The sequence below is a fragment of the Solanum pennellii genome, chromosome 11, assembly GCF_001406875.1.
Source record: "Solanum pennellii chromosome 11, SPENNV200".
In the NCBI taxonomy this organism is placed as follows: Eukaryota; Viridiplantae; Streptophyta; class Magnoliopsida; order Solanales; family Solanaceae; genus Solanum; species Solanum pennellii.
In genome coordinates this window covers 47,311,693-47,334,550 of record NC_028647.1, presented here as the reverse complement: position 1 = coordinate 47,334,550, position 22,858 = coordinate 47,311,693, and the positions used below count along the sequence as shown (strand labels likewise).

Here is a 22,858-nt window from a genome sequence, read left to right as displayed (position 1 = left end):
GAATGATGCTAATGTACTATTCTTGGATTAGTTTCAGTCTAAAAATTACAAATTTTTTCAATGGAGGAAAAAAAATAGATATTCCAAGATCAAGTTTTATCCTTCGAAGATTGGTGAACAAAATTAGCGAGTTGGAGCAAGAATCATGTATTAGATAGATTCATATTGAAAACTTGAGGAACTCTAATTTGTTATTGGAGAGGAGACTGTAGGTTCAACAGAAAGATACTTTTATATATTTTGATTTGTGTTGTTGCTATGTTCATCAGCAACCAATCTATTTAAGGGTAGTATTTGATTTGTATTGTTGTTATGTTTAGTTATAATTGTCAGTATATGTGTGTCATTTTTATATCTATGATGTCAATTGAAGCTTGTACTAATACACAACACTTGATCAACAACCAACAACCTAGTCATCCATTCATACTTCAACATAGACAACACAACGCCCTTTGTAAAACAAATAACCAACACAACATATGTAAACACACATGAATAGCAAATACAATTCAATAAACAACACAACAACATTTCATAACACAACATCACCATTCATTCATAATGCCTCACATAAGCCAAAATTTATCAAAATAAATTTATAGTCATAAGGCCTCACATAAGCAGAATTTACCTAATTAATGCCGTATTCAAAACTCCTCACATAAAGCAAATTTACCAACAAACAAAATTTGAAATAGTAGGCCATTAATGCACCATGTATGAACTAACTGAAAAGTACATAAATACATCAACATCATTACAATTTCATGGCATCTTTGATGGTAAAGAAGTGTCATTTTGAGTTGAACTACTTTCTATGGTCTTCTTTCTTCGCTTCTCTCTAAGCTCATGAAGTTTGTTTGTTGAGATTTGTCAAGCCTAGAGCCTACACCTTGGACGTGACCAGCACTCAGTGACCATTGCTGGCCTCGAGCGAACCCCTTGGCCTGACTTACTTAAGTCAGTGAAAGACAACAATCATACTTAAGAATGAAAGAACTTACCTAAATTGCACAGTAATACTATCTTGAATGTTTTAAAAGTTTAAACATTCAAACTGGCCAAAATGACAACTAAAGTCTTTACATAAGAATGAAAATTAAAGACTACTAAACTACTATATGTCTATGAAGCGTCTAAACTGAATGAGATGGATGTTGAGACAGACCCCACAATGAACTAAACTAGTAAAACAAATGAAAAGGATGTCCTCCGGAATGCAAGGAGGCTCAGAACTGACTCTGGAGCTCGAACGAGATTAATGAAGCATTGCGTGTTGATCCTGGTTACCTGCGTCTACATCATAAGACGATGCAGGCCAACTAGCATCAGTAAATTGAATGTACGAGTAATTGGAATGCTAAACACATCTATAAAGCTTGAAATGGATTAAGGATGAACTTACCTTGACTCTACTTGACATAAGATAACAATTCATTACAAAGCAATAAAGACATATACAATATATATAAAACTGGTAAAACAGTGTAAATACTAAGTTCATTAAAGATAAAACAATAATAAACTCAACTTTACTTATATATGAAGGTAATATAATTTCTGTGGGAGTTTCCCTAACCGATAACCACCACTATGAGTTTAAATAGTGATGCATCGTCTCGCCCACGCTGCCAGAACTGTCTTATACTTTGCCGTCGCATAAGACATCCTAAACTAAGTGGATCCACTTGCTAACTTACGTGATCATCTAAAAAGTATGACATGTTAATACCCATGATGACTACATGGTTTACATGGAGACTTGAGTTAATCTAAACTCTCATCCCTACATCGGTGCTCAACACTACTCTGAAAATATACTTCATCTCATTCTTTTAAAATAGCCTCTTTCCTCTGAGTTGAGATAATTTGCTTAAGTCTTTTAGCTTTAAAAATCTACTCTTGGAATCAATGTTCCCCTTTTTATTCAAAAACTCTTTTGGAACTCTTAATTTCCTCTTGGCTTAAATGTAAAAACATTTATAAACTTCCTAGGGAATACTTAGTTCTCTAATACCTTTTGAGAAATGAACTCAACCTTTACTCTTTTTCTTAAGTAGAACTTGAGCATTAAAACGAAGTTAAAAACGTTTAAGTGAGACTCTAAGAACATTGAAAAGCTTTACTTTAACTCACTTCATAACTTTGGACTTGACTTCTTAACTTTCTTAACCTTTATTCTAACTTCCCTTGAATAGGATTATGAATTCAAGGATTATGATCTCATCTTTATGGATGATTTCATGATGTTTAAATGTAGAGTGTTGGAATCAACTAGGAATAATAGGTATATAACTTAGGAACTAGCATGAAAAGATAGGGAAATAACGGGGTCTCCTGCCTGACGGACAGACTCTGTTTTGAGGCGCTTTGGCTAGCGCAGCGTGCCAGGGCCTGTTAGATAGAGCCTGTCCTGAGGGGCTCTGGCAGGTGCGGTGCACAGGGGTTGTCAGACGAGATTTCTGACTTTTCTTCTCCGTTCTTCATCTCTAAACCTCCTAAACTTCCATGGATCTTTACCCAAATACTTAGAGTCATTAATAAAATCAATACCCAATAGTTTAGAACCAAAAATAGTTTGGAACCATGAATCAAAACTACTAGATATGAACTACAATTCAACCAACAAGAGTTTTATAGTTTTTCGTCAAGAACTTCCATGTTCATCATTCAATAAACTCTAAATTGCTGAATCTAATCAAATTAGGGTGTGGGTGAAAGGACCCAACCCATAATTATCTCGCATACCTCGATAGGGATTACCCCCGACGTAATCCATGCCACGATCTTGGCGTTCTTGGAAAATTCTTGATCTTTATCCTCTTTCTCTTTTCTCCCCAAGACCTAAGCGTTCTTAGTTTTTCTAAAACTGATTTAGGACTTGGTTTTACACCTAATATAACCTTAAAACAAATTAGAAAATGCTAGGGTGAAAAGACAACTTTACCCTTACTAAAATCCGGATTGGATTTTCCTCAACTCAACAGCCCAACTTCCGAAAGACATATTTTCCTCATATAACATCGTATTTTCGCAAACTTGGAGGCGGTGAAAAGATACTTCCAAGGGATTTCCAACCATATAAAGTACTCATCCAAACTCCTCCTGATCTAGAAGTTATGGTCGTTTGGAAATGACCAAAACTCATTTTTGAAAGCTGAAAATTTTCCAGATTTTCCTACTTATTCCCAAAATTGATTTTTCTTGGTTTCTAAGCTTAGTCTTAGTTAATTCAAATTACTAGATGTTACAATTTTTGCTTTACCATTCCATTTTAGCTTAGTTGTATTACTTGGTGTATAACTAATGTCACCATTTACATTACATGATGTTGTCACTTTTGTTTGTTTAGTAGAGTACATTTTACTACTTGGCATGCCGTGCTATAGTAAAATTAGAATTATATCAATATTTAAGTTGTTAAATTAAGAAAATTTAGAATTATAATTCAATATTTAAGTTTTTAAGATATATCAAAGACTCACATTTATGACTTTGAAGCCATTTGCAACCTGGAACACACCCATTCCCATGACTGTTGGTTTCTTCTCTGGAGATGTGTTTCCCCTGCCCCTACCTCTTCATATTTTAGTAGTACCAGCTATTGAAGATGATGCATAATAAGTAGGAAGAGGATGCTGGAAAATCACTAAGGGAGGTAGGTAGGGGAGGTGTATTAGGTGCTATTGATGATGTTTTTTTTTTGTCTTCCTCTTCCCCTATTTAGTGGAGGCTCACCTTCTGATGGTGCTGATGGAGTTTTTATACATATAAATGAAAAAAGTAAGTCATAAAATAATAAAAAGTAAAACAAGTTAAATATTACGTTTAGTTTGTTTCTTTCTCTGGCTGAACCTGTTGGTTCTGCTCTTACTGATGCAGTAGGTGATTGTGCACTTTGTCTTGTTGATGATTCAACACATTCTCTTTGAGACACCCTCCTCTCGTTATGGCCTCTCACATGAAATATACTTCATGTCATTGGAAGTCCAATCCTAGAAAGCTTCTTAGATTTGTTAGTTTCTCCAGCTTCTTTTCTTCTAGCCTTAGGTGGCCTACCAAGCATGTTTGTGATTTCTGGTGGCTCAATAGTGGGGTTAGTAGAAACTGTCCAGATCTCCATATTTTTGAGTGGTTCAATAATATTGGCATAAGTCTTCAAGTAAGTTTCCTTACTGTAGTAGCTGTCTATATAGTCATCAAGAGAAAACTCTTAATGCAGCCACATCAAATACATATGGTATGCCCCTTAATTTCTACACCCTACAACTACAAGTTCTCCTAGCAATATCCACTTTGTATTGACAAAGACCTTCTTTCACTTCACATCCAGCAGCTCCATTAAACTCAATGATATAGTCCATAGAACTACTAATGTTCTCCTCTAAAATCTTCAGAGCCATTGGAGAGAAATTACACTTCCAAGTACTTGGAAACTCCGTTGAATTGCCTATTCTTGTGATTATCTTCACTCTTATTTCTTCGAGCGTAGTAATGATAGTCTTGTGTCTAGTGATACGCTCAAACTTACTTCTCAAATAAGAAGTAAAGCGATTGTGTTAAGTAAATAACCCAACTAGTGAGGTTGGGATCGTTCCCACGAGGAAAATAGTTTAGACTTAACTTCAATCTATTACTACTATTGTTCAGTCAATTACTTTCTTGGAAAACAAAAATGATAAAAGGGGGGTTTTCTATTTCTAAATAAATGAAACTAACTAGCGAAATTGAAAAAAAACAACTAACAGCTTCAAATGTTGGAGTTTAATCAACTAATGAAAGTAACTAGGGTTTACGTGTTCCCCACATGTTCATAACTTGATAAGTCTAACTATAACAATTCTTTCCTAGTATCTTGCATGCAAAGTGATAAGTTATTTATTTCTAAATCCTTGGTCCGACATCTAGAAAATTTCACTCCGCACCTTGGTCCGGCTACGTGTGTTACTCTACTAACCCTTATCTTTACCTCATATTAAGCATCGTATTCGATATTTGACTAAGTTATTACCTCGTACCAATCAATACTAGCCTATTAGATAGTATACACTAAATCTATGTTGATAATTCTTTTCCTATTATCTACCTCCTTGGTCCGGCAAGTAGCATTAAGGCGATTTCTAACGTTGGCCACCCGTTAAAAAGTCTTCTAAGCGAAAGAATTATCAATACATGCAAGACACTATTCTAGAATTGTTATTTTAGATAAGTTTTTACCTCATTATTAGCCTATGGTTCCCACAACCCCAGTTATGGAGTTTAGTTACCCATAGTCATAATTACAATATTCAAATATGTGATATAAGAATTCATGCACTTACTTCGATGAGAAAGAGTAAAATCCGAAAGTTCACTTGATTAATCAGCAAAAGTCACCAACAATCAATGATAAAAGTCTCAAGATAATCAATAATCTCTCAAAGAGTCTAAAAATAATCAAGGTCCTAACCAAATAATCCAGAGTCTAACCTCAAAAACGAGGTTTTTTGAACTATTTATAAAAAATAAAAACCTAATTAAACAAGGACTCTATTTGCTGGAAATCTGTCAAAACGCGGCTGGATCGACGGACCTCACGACGGAACGTCGTGGTCACGACGGGCCGTCATGGACTCCGTCGTCCCATACGTAACAAATTTCTTTTGCTGCTCTCTTCATTACCCTCGACGGCAGGTACGGATCGTTACGAGCACAACGGTCCGTCGAGGGTCTCCGTTCCAAAACACTTGAACTCTTGGACTATGGGTACTAGGGCTACTTCTCTGATCTTCATGATGAACCTGCAGAACGGACCGTCATGGCTACGACGGTTCGTTAGCTTTCCGTAACCCCACACTTGGTCAGACTTCCCCATCTTCCTTCAGCAGTTGCACTGCGCTGCCGCCTACGGACCGTCACGAGCTCCGTAGGTGGTCTCTTCTGCATTTCTTTGCTCAAAAACCTCCGTATTCATCTTTGGACAGATTTCTTGCAAATAAGGAGAAACTTATATGAAAATTAGCACAAAAAGGCTTTTGGACACACTAAACTTAAGGAAAAAGTATTAATAATACCGTGAAACCACGGTATATCATCTAGCAGCCAAGATTCATGCATCAAAGCACTGAGACATGTTGTTGTCTACAGAGTCACACTTTACTTCAGTATTAAAGTAAACTTTACACCAAAAATTAATGTTGTAGTACATTAAGTTATCCATCATTTTTTCTATACCTGTCAACTTCCCCTTTTCTATATTTTCCTTAATTGTGACTTACATATACTCTTAGCTATCTTTCAAAATTGATGTCTTCTGTGAAGACCCCTCCAATTCTTAGCCCAGTTAACTAATATGTGCCTAACACATATTCTATCTTCACACTTAGGTAATACATTTGTAATTGCTACAAACATTTCCTGCAATAGATGATAATTAGGTCAAAATTACATATATAAACTGAAAATTACCAAAATAAGTTCACATATCATCAAAACCTATATCTGGTCCAGCTTCACCTACTGATACCTTTTCATCTTTTCCTTTTTTTCCTCCTTCGGAAATTTCTCTTTTCAGTCCTCAACTCCCTAACCTCCTCATGTACATCACTATCATACTCTTCCTCATCATCATCTCTAGCTAATTCAACTTCAAACTCAACACTATCCTTAGTTAAATAGTCAGATACCTCTACTTCTTCTTCTAAGAGATTAAATTCAGCAGGACCAACATCTATATCATCATCTCATATACCATCTATAGTAACACCATATGCACTAGCGATATTTAAAGGAGGTGTGGTTGTGAAAGGAGGTGAGGTTGAAAAAGTAGCGACATGGTCCTCATTGTTTAAATGGTCTTCACCTACCTCAAAGTTAAAGTTTTCACTCTCACTAGGATTTGTATTGAAAGTTGAAGCAGATATCCTCATATTCACATGACTATCATTTTCTATTAGCATGGGTCCCACAATTGCCTCATAAATCAAATGCCTAACAAATACCTATACTATATTCCCATCTTTCAAGGAACACATCATGTCTAAAATCTTATCATCATCAATATCTATCAAAATGTCACTGTCAGGTGCTTTAATACTAAAGGTGAAAGTTGTACTATATTCCCATTCTCTAATATAGTGTTTCAACTCAAAATATGACATTTTATCTACATCAACATCCAAAAATTCTATAACATCCACCATTATATATTGATTTCCCACTACTTAAATCTAACACCCCACTATTGTACCACCTTCGAGTAATCAAAGTAAACTCATACATCTCTTACCTTAGTAATAAAAAAACAGAATACTAACTATAGACATAATCTAACTTGAGGGAAATCCATAAAATAGAATAATACTTGAATACGTACTATCATTACTAAGACAAACAAAAATACAATATACTTGCATTTTCTTCTCTATGAACATAAATACAACACAATAACAAACTAGCAGCTTCTCTATGAACATAATACTAAGAAGAACATAAATACAACACTCCATGAACATAATACTAAGACGAACATAAATACAAAATTACGCGACTTAGATGAGAAAGAAAAAAAATAATTTCATGAAAAATATGGTATAATATGGTGTAAATAAACACCTAGCATTAAAATCGTAAGTCACACAAGATTTCACACAATGTTGCAAATTAATTTCACGAATCAACAGAAACCCTAGAGGATAAATCACAAACTCAAAATAAGGGTAAAAAAACTAACCTTTTTACTAAATCAAACTACGAAATGAAGTTGAAAATACACAGCAAAATCGTTCTATGATAGCAAAATCATTTGATGATCAGAAAAAATGCATTGCAAGTGCAGAAGGAGATGAAAATGAGAAAGAATATATTTTTTGATCTTTTACGTTTTAGGGAAAAAAATGGGGGGAAACGAGAAATGTGAGTTGAAAAGGCGGGGGAACCAACACATGGAATCACGTTGGACTAATTATTTGGTTTATGTGTTGAGTTCACCTCTTAGGTATGTAGAAAATAGAGAATATAAAGTTCAGGCGGGTAATAGAACACCCGTGAAGTTGGAGTGTGTACTAAAAGGATGTTTTTTGTTCACTACTATAGTAGAAGGATGTAACCTAAGCCTTAGTCATAGTTAATAGATATAGCCCAAAACTCTTGTTATGTAAATACTCAAACTTTAAAATACATAAAAAAAATTACTTTCTCCGTCCCATTTTATATGACAACATTTGACCGGACACGAAATTTTAGAAATAATGAAAACTTTGAAAGGTTTATCAAATTGACCTTCAAAAAATACTTTAGTCATATTAAAAAATAGACTCACTTTTCTCTCTCCTCATAAATATATTGGAGTACTATCTTTAAGATTTAATGTGAATTTTTTTTGGGATTGACCAAAAAGAAAATGATGCCACATAAAATGAGATGGACGGAGTATATGTTTTATATAACATAATCCTAATTAAAAAGAAATCCTTTTTACCACATATTTAAAACTTGTGTCCCTTTTTCTTCATTTATACTCTTAAGATCTCTTTTTCTTTATTTACACTCTCAAAGACTTAGGTTATTATTTTGAATTAAATTTTTTCATTAAGTAAAAATTAGTTTTCCTTTCTATTGTAAAATATAGTGGATTTCATAAATAATAGGGGAAAAGGCCAAAATTTCCCCTGAGCTATGTAAAATAGATCAATTATATCCTTCGTTACATTTTGGGATAAAAAATGCCCCTACTGTTATCCTAAGAGACCACAAATATCCTCAAGAGCTAACACCTCAATTTTTCATTGATGTGGCAAACCACATGGGACTTAATCCTTCCACCTAAGCATTGCCAACTAGGATTAACTACAATAAACTAGACCTTTAGCAACAACAACAGTCGCCACAAAAGCCCAGAAAATTGTCACTAAAATTTTTTAACATTAAATTGTAATTTTGTGTCTTTTTTCATTGTTTTTAAAAAGTAAAAAATAATATCAATTAAGTAGGAGTTTGAAGACATTGCATGTTTTACTTTTAGAAAAAAAGGACAAATATACCCATAAACTATTGTAAATGGTATGCAAATACCCTTCATTATACTTTTAGGATGTTGATGCCCTTACCATCCAAATTTTGATGCGTATATACCCTTTTTACTAACGGCGGGACACGTGTCACAATTTAAAATATTTACCATTTTTCATTAAATTTTTATTCATAATCAAAAGATCCATTCATATTAATTTAAACCCACCCAAATAACATAATACCTGGTCCAAATAGCTACAGAAACCCTCAAAACGCTTCTCCATCTTCTCTGTTCCTCATCCTTCGAATTCTGGTCAAGTTTGGCTGATTTCTGGCCAAGTTTTTCATTTTTCAAGCCATTGTTCATGAAAAATATTCCTCCAAATCCCAAACGACCTCAACCCTCCATGTAATAAATTATTAGATTTGAACTTATGCATTTTCTTTGAGCTAGTTTTAAGCTAGGTTTTTCTACAAACAGGTAGTTAGCAGATCCACAAGACGAAGAAAAGGCAAAAGAAGAATCTTTCAGGAAAATCCGACACTATTGAAGAAAATGTGAGATTCTATGACATGGAAGCTCATAAAATTGGGAGAAAAAAAATTAAAATTAAAAATAATTATACTTGGCCATTATAAGCACGGAAATTATTTCGATATTTTGTGATTCTCATTGTTCTGAATTTGGAGAATTTGTGGGATACCATGTTTCCAGTTTTGAGAATTCAATTTGCACCTGCGAGTGACCTTTGTTGTTGCATAGCAATAATCAAATGCATTTCTCTTGTTTGTGCAGTAAGCTCTTTTTTTTTTGAAAAGAATTGAATTTTCCAAATAATCTTATAGTTCAATTCTGTACTTGTTTCTCCAACTTTTGCTTCACAAACTTTATGAAGCAAGTTCTTCCTTTGTATCTGTCACAGTAAGCTTAGAAAGGTGAGTAGTTAGATAAGATTTAGTAAGAAATCCAGATATTTCCTTGTGTCCATTGGGAGATGCCAAATCAACAGGGTAACTATCCAAAGAAAATCCTGGAGATGCATCTAAAGAGACGAGACTAACAACGAAAAATACACGAAGAATTTGAGGTTTTTGGGTTATATTTGGACCGGGTATTATGTTATTTGGGTGGGTTTTAAATTGATATAGGTGGATCTTTTGATTATGGGCAAAAATTTAATCAAAAAATGATAAATATTTTAGATTGTGACACGTGTCCCGCCGTTAGTAAAAAGGGTATATACGCACCAAAATTTGAATGGTAAGGGCATCAATATCCTAAAAGTATAACGAAGGGTATTTGCATACCATTTACAATAGTTTGAAGGTATATTTGTCCTTTTTCCTTATTTTTATGTCATATGTAAATGTATAAAATGTACAATTATGCATTATATAGTAGGAGATTTGAATCGAGAAGTAAATTTGATGATATTTCGTAATAATAGTGGATATTTTTCATATTGATATTGCAAGTTATTTATTTTAGAAAATTAGGTTGCAATCGAAAATTGATTATTATATTTTTTTGGTTGAAAAAATAGGTTTTACTAGCGAATGGTTGTTGGAGCATTAATCGCCACTAAAAATCGCTCATAACCTTTAGTGGCAATATTTTGAAATTTTGTGGCGACAAAAGTCAAGTTCTTTTATAGTGAATCTTAATTGACGATACTTAGATGGACGGATTAGTCCCACGTGACTTACTACGTCACTAAAAATTTAGGGTGTTAACTCTTGAGGGTATTTGTGATGTCCTGGGATAACAACGAGATAATTTTGATCCCAAAATGAAATGAAGGGTATAAGTGGTCTAATTCGCATATTTCAAGGACAATTTTAACCCTTTTCTGTTAATAATATACTCCTTCCGTTTTAAAAAGGATGACCTAATTTGACTTGGAACGAAATTTAAGAAAAGAAACAAAACTTTTTAATTTTGTGGTTCTAAATTAAAGTTATGTCAAATATACTAAAGTGTTCTTTAGTCTTGTAATTTTAAACATACCACGTGAAAATTTAAAATTAAATTGTTACCAAAAAAAATAAATCATTCTATTTGAAACAAACTAAAAAGGAAATTGACATTTTTTCGGAGGAGAGATAAAATTTTAACCCCTCAAGAAAAATAACAACTTTTGAGTTCCAATTATCCACAACAAACATTCATCTTTATAATTGCGTTTGCTTTGTCAATTGCTTTGCTCCTTCCCAAATTGAAGCACAATGCTTGCTGCACCAAGACCACCAGCCCTGACAGTGGGATGTTTCAAATTCCAAACTCCATCTGCGTATGTTAATCTTGTACAGAGAAACGTTGGAAGCAGTAATTGCAAAAGGGTTGTGGTTGCAGCCAAAGCTACCTACAGTCGTGTGCCTTTGGACACTCCTGGAGCTTACCAGCTCATAGATGAAGATACTGGAGAGAAATTTATTGTTTGGGGAAGTGCCGAAGATGACTCTTCTAACTCTCCTATCCCTTCCAACGAAGTTCTCTCTTGGAAACCTCTCCCTTCTCCCAACAACAACAACAACGACAATGACAGCACTATCAATCAAAGTAACGAGAAGTCTTTTGGCTTGTTGATAATATCTTACTCTGCAGATTTTTTTATACAGTATTAATAATTGAAGCACAACCTTTGATTTTAGGGTCTTTTAGCTTTTGAATTGTACTATCCATAATGAACTATTATTTGGGTGTTTGATGCTAATTGGATCTCAGTATTGAGATTTTCTTGTGAATAGCCAATATGAGCTATCCGAAGGGAAAATAATAACAAAAAATGAACTGGGTTCTTTTATTTGTTTCAGTCTGTTTTCTACTGATGGAGAATATGAAGTTTACGCGTATTTAGTTTGTATAGAGGAAAGGAATGTGTGGTGCTGTTTACAGTTTCGCCTTGTTTATTTGTTTACTCCCGTTACTTATCCTCTTATAGAGAGAAGTATTGAGTTCACTGTTCATAAGATTGTAACTTATTTATCATGTTTAAATTAACAATTGAAAAGAAAACATATATAATTTTGATTTGTTAGCTACTTGCCAAGCCATGTTGTTAGTGTACGTTCACCAACTGATTATAACATGAGAATTGAAGCATTAAAATTTCCATAATGTTTCAGATGTGTATTGCTTTCTGTTTCTATGTCAAAAGAATAATCAGATATGTTGTATACCTCTAGTAAATCTGCAAATGTGCTTGGCAATTTTTTTCTAAGTTTTTTCTTGAGATGTTCTACGTTACGGTTCTGCAGCTTCTAATAGGGGATCAACAGGGAACTTTGGCAGACTGAAATTTCGAAGAATGAGAGATCTCGTTAGAAAAAGCTACACAAAAAACAAAGAACGTGATGTTATTGAACACGATGAACACAATGTTACAAATACCTCTTCTCAATCATCAACAAGTTCATATGGTGAACTTGATCAGTTAAAAGAGAAACAAAAGCTCAGTGCTCGAGCTCTTGCCAAAATTCAACAGCTAGAATCCAGAAAAAATTCCCCAAAAATTATCAGAATGGAGGATGAAGGCTATAATGGTGATTTTGATGCAGAATTTGGACGATTAGTTGATTCTAGATCAAAAGCATCTGCTTCTTCCTTGCATGGATGGGGCGGAGGGCAATCAATTCATCAAAGATCTATGGGGGAAGAAATTTCCAGAGGAAGGCAAAACTTGGATGATCGGAATAATTTCTTTAGTAGAAAATCCTTTCAGGATATGGGATGCAGTGACTATATGATAGAAGCCTTAAGGAATCAGCATTTTGTGCGCCCTTCACATATTCAGGTAGATAAGTTACTTTATTTCCAGCTATAATTGCTCGGACTCTTCAGAAATGCTGATGGGTGCGTATTGGATCCTCCAAAAGTAGTGCATTTTGAAAGGTCCAGCAACAATGTTGAAGAGTCCGAGCAACAATAGTTTCCTGCATTGAATAGTCTATGTTCCAGTCTACCTCATTGCTTTGCTGAAGTTCTGATGCATAATAGAGGTTAGCATGCCAACAATCTCGTGTATATGATAATATGATCTGCATCATCAATTTATTTTTGGTAATAGTAAGGTATTATAGATGAAAAAAAGCAAAAAAAAAGTGCTACAGAAGTTTACAGCTTACTGCCTCATAAATATATCTTTCTTGGTATCTTTACCTCTACTTCAATAAAACCAAAAAAAAAAACCCTCTGCTTCTATGAAATAGTACATGGCCTTTAAATAGACTGCTTTTAAAATATTTCATCTGCATGTTTCAAGCTATTCGTGATTTCATGTAATGATTCATGTGAAGCATCATTTCCGTCAAAATAAGGTCCAGTAATTCCAGCTTTAAGTATTTTTTTTGTGTGCAGTCTGTCATCTGCTTTTAGATGGCTCCCCCATGTTTTATTTTGAGAAATCTCTATTGATGCTTCCTACAAGGAGTAATTATAGACTACTTGCAGTCTATGACATTTGAACCCATCATGGCTGGAAAGAGCTGCATAGTATCTGATCAAAGTGGATCTGGAAAGACTTTGGCTTATCTACTACCACTTATTCAACGTCTTAGGCAAGAAGAACTTCAAGGACTTAACAAACCGTCACCTCAAAGTCCTCGTGTTGTAATATTGGCACCAACAACTGAATTGGCTTCTCAGGTCTGTCAAATTTCCTCTTTCACTAATGAACATTTGCCACTTATCCCCCAACCCTCTGCTAACCACACCGAGAAAAAGAGAAAATGGAAAGAGAAAAAGAAGCATAGTCAATTACCAGCAGATACCTTTACGTGTGAGATATTTTCCAACTTCACCAAAATCATCAAAGATGTGTGAGAACTGCTATAAAATATATTTTGCACTGATTTCTAGTCAAGGTACCCATGCTATTTATAATTTTTATGGTGTATCTTCAATGTAAAACATTTGCTGCTTGTCCACCATATGTACAGGGAAAGTACAATTTGCCATTACAGTGATTATTGTTATGTAATAACTCGTTGGCTAACTATTTTCTGTTAGCACCTGAATCACGATATATATGAAGGGTAAAGAACCTAAACAGGAGCTATTCCTTCCTTAGTTTCAAATAGACCATTCCCATGATTCAGCCTTGATATTTTTAGGTTTTCATTCCTTAGTTTCAAATAGACCATTCCCATGATTCAGCCTTGATATTTTTAGCTTTTCTATACAAAACATGAGGGTCATTTATTCACCTTTTTCGTTTTTCTCATTCTTTAAATAGTTAAATCTTTAACTCATTCAGCTCACTTACTGGGTTATAATAGTAGTTCTTGAGAGAGATGTTAGACTATGTATTGGTTGTAAGTCTTAATGTTTTGTGGTTAAAGCACATGAGATTATCAAAAATTGCAAATGGTTATAATATACATCATGCTTTATCACACCCAATTACTTTCTCTTGCCAGTTCAAATTGCTTGAGAGATCTATTTAGTTTATACTCAGATTTTACATTTTGAACAAGAATTGATGATTTTGACATCAGTGTCCCCCTTCCCCCAAAATGTGTAGCTAGAAATTTCGGAGGACGTTTTGTCTCAACCAGCTAGTACACCGTTTGGTTTAGCGCTTACTGATTTTTTGCCTGATGAAAGGCTCTCCTGTTTGCAGTTTGACATTTTTTGGTTTCTTTGAATCTCTCTTCCAAGTTCCATGGGCAAATTTCTTGTTTCACATGCTTGTTCTTTCACTTTCCCTCCTTTGTTAAATCTGATTTTTTCTAATTCAAAGCCTCTTCATACAATCTATTGCATCGACTATGCTGAAATTTGAATTGTATTTTTTGATACGTAAGAACTTTCATTCTTTAGTTGTATTTTACTTGTCAAAATGAGAAAACAAACTTACTCTGCTCCTGCAACTTTTGCAGGTTTTAAATACTTGCCGTTCATTTTCAAAATCTGGTGTTCCATTCCGGTCTATGGTTGTTACTGGTGGCTTTCGCCAGAAAACTCAACTGGAGAACCTAAGACAGGAGTTGGACGTTCTTATTGCAACTCCTGGTCGGTTTATGTTTCTTATCAAAGAGGGTTACTTGCAGTTAACTAACCTCAAGTGGTACTAACATTTTCCTTGAATAGTCAAAAGTATTTGATATGCCTCAGTAGTATACTAGTATTACATTTTCTTGAGTAGATAAAGCCACTTTTCAATTTATGGCATTTTAAGATCTTTACTGCAATTGTTCAAATCTCACTTTTACTTGGGAAGGGGGGGGGGGGGGAGGTCTGGAGGAAGAGATGTTAATGTTGTGGATATATTTATTTACTGTCTTGTTTTTACTCCCTCCGTTTCAATTTGTTTGTCTGGTTTTGACTTAGCACGGAGTTTAAGAAAGTAAAAAGACTTCTGAATCTTGTAGTCTTAAATTAAAGATATAAGAATGTACAAAAATGCTCTTTGATCTTCTGGTGTTATACATGCCATGTGGTAAGTTAGAGTAAAAGAGTGACCAATAAATGGAAAGAAGCATTTTCTAAAAATGGACTAAAAAGGAAAGTAAGACAAACAAATTGAAATAGAGGGTGTATTATGCAAGGTCTGATGAGCTCTGGCTTAAAAGGAGTAGTCTTTAATCAAATAAAACTGTTCAATCACCATTCACCAATGGCTTGCATATTTAAGTGTTGTTGCTATCATAGTCTTTTATCCTTCAGTTAATTTTTATAACTAATGGAGATCTTGACGGTCAAGGAAGGTGTTTTTTCACATGGCTAGCTGCTAGAGGGGTGATCTTGACTGCCATTAATCTTAGGGAAAGAAAGGTTGTGTGCTTCAGGTATGATACTTGTGCAAGGTGGCGGGTGAGGATATATATCATCTTTTACTACATTACAGCCTGACCACGAGACTATGGTAGGATATGTTTAGCTGGTTTGATATATCTTGAGTGATGCCTAGATTTGTGAAGGGCCTGTTGGTTTTTCGGGACGTTGGATGAAGCAGGAGGAAGAGCAGGGCATGGAATGTTCGATGTTGTTACTTTGGTGTTGATGTGGATCAATTGGAAAGAGAGAAATAGGGGTAGAAATAAGTTCGGGGTTGATGAGTAGCTTCTGATCCCTCATTATTTTTCTGTGTACCCATGTAGTTCTGGGATGTATAGAGGATTGAGTGTCTTTAGTAGAGAACCTTACCATTTTGTTTTTTTTTACTTTTTGGTATACTTGTATGCTTCCAGATACTTGCTGATACTTTGAATGGAAAATTAGGAGCTCTTCCTACTAACTACTTGGGCATGACATTGGGAAAAAAGAGCAAATCAAGAGGGGTATGGAATGCAATACTAGAGAAGTGTGAAAGGAGGTTGACCAATTGGAAGAGTCAATTCATCTCCGGGGCAGGAAGATTGACCTTGATCAACAGTGTGCTTGATGCATTTCCTAGATATATGATGTTTATCTTCCCTGCTCCTGATAATGTAATACAGAGATAGATACTTCACGGAAGAATTTCTTCTTGTAAGCCAATGAAGATGAATATAAGAAAAAGTTTCACTTAGCCAAATGGGAAATCCTGACAAAAAGCAAGATAGATGGGGAAATAGGAGTCAGGAACATGAAGATTCAGAATAGAAGGTCTACCCAATGACAAAATGGTTTTGGAGGTACAATACAGAAGAGCCAGCTCTGGAAGAAAGTTATTAAAGCTTGGTATGGAGTAGAGGACAACTAGATAACACAGGTGGTGACAACTCCATACGGTTTCAATATCAGGAGATCCATCAGAAACCTATGGCCAATTTTCCAATCTAGGATAGACTTCAAAGTGGGGAATGGAATGAAAATATCTTCTTGGAATGACAAATAGATAGGGCAGGACGCACTAAAGCATCTATTTCCAGAGATATACACTTCATGTGAGCAACAACAAGCAATAGTGGCTGAAGAGTGGACAAGTCAAGGATGGGATATCAATCTTAGAAGATATCTCAGGATTGCTGATCTCTATAACACCCTAGTCCAGTTCAATGTTGACAGAAGAGGAAGACAGTTTGGTTTGGTAGTGTGATGGTAAAGGAAAGTTCACTGTTAATTCTGCTTACATAGATCTTACTGCCTCCAACAATCAGGTGGGTAAAAATACCTTACAAGGTTGATTGTTTCACGGGGCTCTTGGCTTAAGAAAAAGTTCCGACTCATGAAAATTTGAACAAAAGAAGAATTAATTATGCTCCAGATGCTTCCTTTTAAGGAATAAGCAGAGAAAATTAGCCATTTTTCTTAACCCTGTAAATGGACAAATCAGTTGCGGAAGATTTTCATTACTTTGAGAAAAATCAAGTGGGTCTTGCCAGGCAAAACAAAGGATGTTTCAAACTTCTGGAATAGAGATGGAATGCAGCTTACAGAGAAGAGAGATGGAAGAATGTCCTTGCATGTATTTAGTGGTCTGTTTGGACATAAAGGAAGATGCTTTGAGGACAAGCAATGTAATATTCAGAAGTTCATGATGAATTGCTTAGCTCTCTATTATTTTTGGTGTAAGCAGGAATTGATTGTCCAAATTTTGATGTTCTAGACAGTTTGTAAGTATCTTGGTTGATAAGGCTCCAATTTGTAACTGACCTTCTTTTGAGGGGGACTTGGTGTAGTATACTGTTGTTATTAACATAATTGTTGCCTTTATAAAAAAATAAGTACCTAAGTGTGTGTAGCCTAGTGGTCAATTAAGTGGATTGAAAACCATGAGGTCTAAAGTTTGAATCCCAGCAGTGACAAAACACACTAGGTGATTTCTTCCCATGTGTCTTAGCTTGCTGGATAGAGTTACCTGATACCTATTGGTAGTGAGTGGTGGTAGGTACCCCGTGGAATTAGTCGAGGTTCGTGCAAGCTTTCCTGAACACCACGGTCATTAAAGAAAATAGGGATGTGAAAAGTTCCTTTATCTAGAAAAGTAATGGAAAAAGAAAGATTAATGAAGTTAAAGAAGTTGCCACTGTTTTTTTCTTTTTCTTTGATTAAGGAGAAGCTGCCATAAACTGACATTTAATAATTGCAGATGCCCTTTAATTTACCAACTTTACTTGTACCTGTCCAAAAATTGCATGGCTCCTCTTTCTTAATCTTCATGTGTTTTTTGAATGACACTGTGCAACTTTGTCTATCAAACCTTAATAAGATGGAAACCACTTAGTGTTTCCTTTAATGGATTTGCATCCTGGTCTCTCGTGGTTCAATCTAGCTTCATTAACCATTAAGCTACACACTTAGGTGCTTTTACATGTCCTTTTTCTGAATTGATGTATAATTCTTTACCAGAAACTGAAAATATGATATATCAGTTACTTATACAGTTTTCACACTTCATGTTTATCTTTGTTCAGTGCTGTGTTGGATGAGGTTGACATCCTCTTTAATGATGAGGATTTTGAGACTGCATTTCAATGCTTGATTAATTCATCACCTATCACCACACAATATCTATTTGTGACTGCTACTTTGCCCATGGACATATACAACAAGTTGGTAGAAAGTTTTCCTGATTGCGAACTAGTGACTGGTCCTGGTATGCACCGTACAAGCCCTGGCTTGGAAGAGGTATTTCTTATTTTACTCCTATAAGTACAAATTTACTGAATGGTACAAATTAGTTTCAGGTTGTAGCCTTAGTTCTCTTGTCAATGCTGCGACCTAATATTTTGTATAAGCTTGGTGATGAGAGCATCTTTAAAAAGGTTATGGTGTCCCAGATACAAATTTAAATTCTTGGATTTCCTAGGAAAAGTTGAAATGAATGTATTTGTTTCAGCTGTAGGATATGTCTAATGTAATTTCTGGTTTGATTGTCTTGGTCAAAGTATTTTTTTTTAATACGCTTACTTCCAGGGTTTCTTCTTGCCTTAGCGAAGTGAGATCTTGATTTCCATATAAATGATTAACCTCATATGCTAGCGCCTAGCAGTGAGCACTAGCACTGTTATTCCTGTCTATGAAAAAGAGACAAGTAAAAGTCTTTTCTTGTGGTCAATTAGTTTATCAACAGTTCATCATCGTAAGAACAGTTTATGATAAAACGATGATTCTCCTCTCAAAGTAATTGATAGAATTTTTTCTATGTAGACTTCTATCAGTGGGATGAAAGAACTCTCCATTTCTATTTTGTTGTTTCTCCTGTCTGATAGAAAGAAAATTTGACCCAAAGAGCCCCTCTTTAATTTATTACTTTAGGTCCTGGGTCTGGGGGCGTTCCATACAACATTACGACTGAGGCAAACTGGTTTATGATTCCATCAGTGAACAAACGGAAGTGACTACTTGGAAACGAAAGTTTAGGTGGGTTGTATTCCTGCACCCTATGCCAATACCAATAAAAAGAAGAAAAAGAGATCAATTAAACATGAGTGATGTTGGATGATTTTTTGGTTGTTATGTAGTTCTAACAATTATCTTCGTTGTGGATGAAAAAGAATGCTTTGCACTTTGACTTTCATTATTTAAGTTATTGAGTAGATATGTTGCATTTCTTGCAATACTCTATTGTAAACCAAAATTGACAATCTAGGGAAATCCCAATAGATATCTAGTACCAACTTCTCTTCCGTACTTGGATTTGCATATGAGTTGAGTGTGAAGCCCATGATGGTCGAGCATTAGAAATCTCAAGTTCTAATAATTTTTGCTTTTGATGCATTTGATTTATCATCACTCCTCCCATATATTATCTTCTTCTTTTTCTTCGATTTGCCCTTCTAATATTTGTGTTTTGGCAATTAAACTGTCATTTTCTTTGTTCACACTACAGTAACAATTTTGTGGCAACCTACATTCTATGAGGTGATTGTTTCTCAGTTCATATCCTAGTAATATTGAACTTTAACAATTTTGTTCCATGCTAGGAGAAAAGAATATCAATATGTGTTCAAGTGAAAATGGATAAGCTGTTTGGATAGAAATTTTTGGATGTTATAATTACAAAAAGTTCAAATGGAAACAACAAAACTACAGAAATTTGAGAATATCTCGCGGCAGTGTAAGTAATAGACTCCTGCCAAAAATTAGCAGCTATTCTTGAAGAGAACTAGTCTAACATATGCTGCAAACAACACCTAGGCAATTTCCTTCTCGAATAGCGAGAGGCTTCTTCCATGATACTCATAGAAACACCGATATGGGCATGGCATCATGTCATGTCTTCATAAGTATGGGACTGATGCTGTCTGTTGTTGCACTACCAGGTCCTTGTAAATTGCAGTGGAGATGAAACAGCTGAAAAAAGTCCGGACACAGCTTTTCTCAACAAAAAGAATGCCCTACTTCAGCTGGTGGAACGTAGCCCAGTTCCAAAAACAATCGTCTTCTGTAACAAGGTGAATAAAACTTAGTTCCTCCTCCAAATATTTTTATTGCTCTTGAGTTGCACATAGGACAATTCTCATTCCAAATTAGATCCTGCATGTATATGCAGATTGATAGCTGCAGAAAAGTTGAGAACGCATTGAAGCGCTTTGATAGGAAAGGATTCGCGATAAAAGTCTTACCGTTCCATGCTGCACTGGACCAAGAAAGTAGACTTGCGAACATGAAGGAGTTTCGTAGCTCAAAGGCGGAGAATGTTTCTTTGTTCTTGGTGTGCACTGATAGGTATGCTGTAGCAGAGTCCTTTATTGATAGTTATTTGTGTCAGTTAGATGACACACTTCAGCTGTTTCCTTCACTAGAAGAAGGGACAAGAAATCTGAACTGATGTCTTCTAAACAATGTTGCAGAGCATCCCGAGGTATCGACTTTGAAGGTGTAGACCACGTAGTCCTCTTTGATTACCCTCGAGACCCTAGTGAATATGTACGTCGTGTTGGCAGAACTGCCAGGGGTGCTGGAGGAAAAGGAAAGGCATTCATATTTGCTGTAGGGAAGCAAGTTTCTCTTGCTCGAAGGATTATGGAAAGAAACAGTAAAGGCCATCCACTCCATGATGTGCCATCAATGTTGACTTAGGCATATTGCACAAGGAGGCATGGAAACCTGGAAAATAAGAGAATTCAAATAGGCTTTTATTTTGCAAAACCTTATCGTCATCTGCCATTATGTGCCTGCCTCCCCTCTATTGAGCACACCTATTTCTTCTCATACCTGGAGGCAAATGAGGAGAACTGATTATCCTTTCTGTTGTCAATCAATCTTGTTCTAGCTCTATCCTTTTTTCGGCCGAAAAAGGACTAATTTTCATTAATACTAGAACAGTCAATTACATAGCTTGTTTTGTCTAGGATATCTTCTACTTGGACAATTATTTTCAAATGAAGACAGAAAAACCATGGGGTAAATTATACAAGTTGTTGCTTCCATGCTTGGCAAGATTTTGCCACCTTGTTTAAGGTATGTTTTATTTCTGGGTTATCCCGCTTTAGTAATGCAAAGATTAGTAATGTAGGGATTTGTAGTGCACATATTAGTGATCTAGGGTTTATTTTTGTTAAGTATTTGGTTCATCGTTTCCAATCTCATCTTGTGTTTGGATATTAAAATTCTTTTAAAATCTCTTTCCAATTATACCCTTGAATTATTATGTAATTTGTCAAAGTAAATAATTCTCGGACAAAATTATTTTGTTTATGACCTTATTAGTGATGAGAGAGAATAATTTTGTTGTCATGTTTACTATTTTTTCACTTGAATTATTTGAGGATAAATAATTGTTATCTTAATAAATTAATGTCTATTTTCAATTTAAAAAAAGAAAAATCATCTACTTTTAAAATTGCAAAAAACGGTCAATAATGGTAAAATTGAATAAATCATCTACATTTACACAAATATTGCAAGATATAGATTTAATATGTATGTAATTTTTTGAATTGTTCATAATACATTAATTCAGATTGCAAACATCATGTAGTGGTATATTTGCCATTTTATTTAGTAAATGTTGAAAAACTCACATGTCAGGTTTATATTGGATTTATTCCGTGACAAACAATTTTATTGAAATAATTTTATAAACTAATTTATTCAAATAAATATACTAGTACAAATATAAAACATAAAATAAAAAGATAAACAAAATAATTCAAATGATTTTGAGGGATATTATTGTCTTTACATAGACTTATCCATGGTATTATATCATACGTATTACTAATACCTCCAAATGGAAGTTATTAGTAATACATCCTATAATACTAAATAATTATACCATAGACTCTTATTCCTACCAAACATAGTACTAAATAATACCATACATAATATATGGACTATTTATTTTAATCCGGCCTACCAAATGAACCATGTGTTCTATAATTTTAGGTTCTTGATCGTTGACATGGCATATGGATGACTAGAACCGTTACTGAGGAGCACATGATCCTTACAAGCACCCTCTACACTGCACCAGTTATTGAGGAGCTCTTTAGGAGGTACAGATGCGAGTGGATGGCACGACCCCTGGGAACTACAATGATGAGATGACCAGAGAGTTTTATGCCTCTTATGCTGCCATCGTCTGGAACTCCATCTCTAAACGAGCCAAGCCCGTAGCTCAACCTACACTTTAATCCACTTTACTGCGGGGTTCCCAGTTGACATCTCAAAGCTAGTTTATCTATGGCCCAGCTCACACTATGCCTATCAATACAGTGGAGTATGACTACATGATGAGGATTGTCCAAAGCGGGTCTTTCCAGTGAGATGCTGAGCAGAGAGACACACTTTTGAGGTGGCTAGCACGTCATATTGCTGCGGATGGGGAGCATGCTGAGTGGGTTCGTACTCCTAGCCTAGGTATTAGGAAGGCTACACTGAGCTTCGCTGAGAAGTTCTTCTGGTAGTTGGTTCAGAATAGACTGTCCTCCGACTCAGGTGGACAATGTGGTTACATGGGATAGGGTCGTGATGATTGCAGCCATTCTACCA

The 22,858-nt window shown here is 35.1% G+C and overlaps 1 protein-coding gene across 2 annotated transcripts; it reads left to right on the top strand.

The window, feature by feature from the left end:
• Positions 1-11,141: 11,141 nt before the first annotated feature.
• LOC107004645 (DEAD-box ATP-dependent RNA helicase 50) lies at positions 11,142-21,356 on the top strand. 2 transcript variants are annotated; one of them, XM_015202927.2, is made up of 8 exons: positions 11,142-11,554; positions 12,274-12,788; positions 13,445-13,639; positions 14,875-15,062; positions 18,334-18,547; positions 20,185-20,316; positions 20,415-20,590; positions 20,716-21,356. In XM_015202927.2, the coding sequence occupies exons 1-8, from the start codon at positions 11,221-11,223 to the stop codon at positions 20,942-20,944; spliced, it is 1,983 nt and encodes a 660-aa protein (XP_015058413.1). In that variant the 5' UTR covers positions 11,142-11,220; the 3' UTR covers positions 20,945-21,356. The 2 variants fall into 2 exon arrangements, with proteins under 2 accessions (XP_015058413.1, XP_015058412.1); XM_015202926.2 differs by having other exon boundaries at positions 11,143-11,554; positions 12,253-12,788.
• The last annotated feature ends 1,502 nt before the right edge of the window (positions 21,357-22,858 follow it).

Coding starts and splice junctions, on each gene's coding strand:
- LOC107004645 (XM_015202926.2), top strand. CDS start 11,221: ATGCTTGCTGCACCAAGACCACCAGCCCTGACAGTGGGATGTTTCAAA. Junction 13,640..14,874: donor CAACTGAATTGGCTTCTCAG/GTCTGTCAAATT, acceptor CAACTTTTGCAG/GTTTTAAATACTTGCCGTTC. Junction 15,063..18,333: donor CAGTTAACTAACCTCAAGTG/GTACTAACATTT, acceptor ATCTTTGTTCAG/TGCTGTGTTGGATGAGGTTG.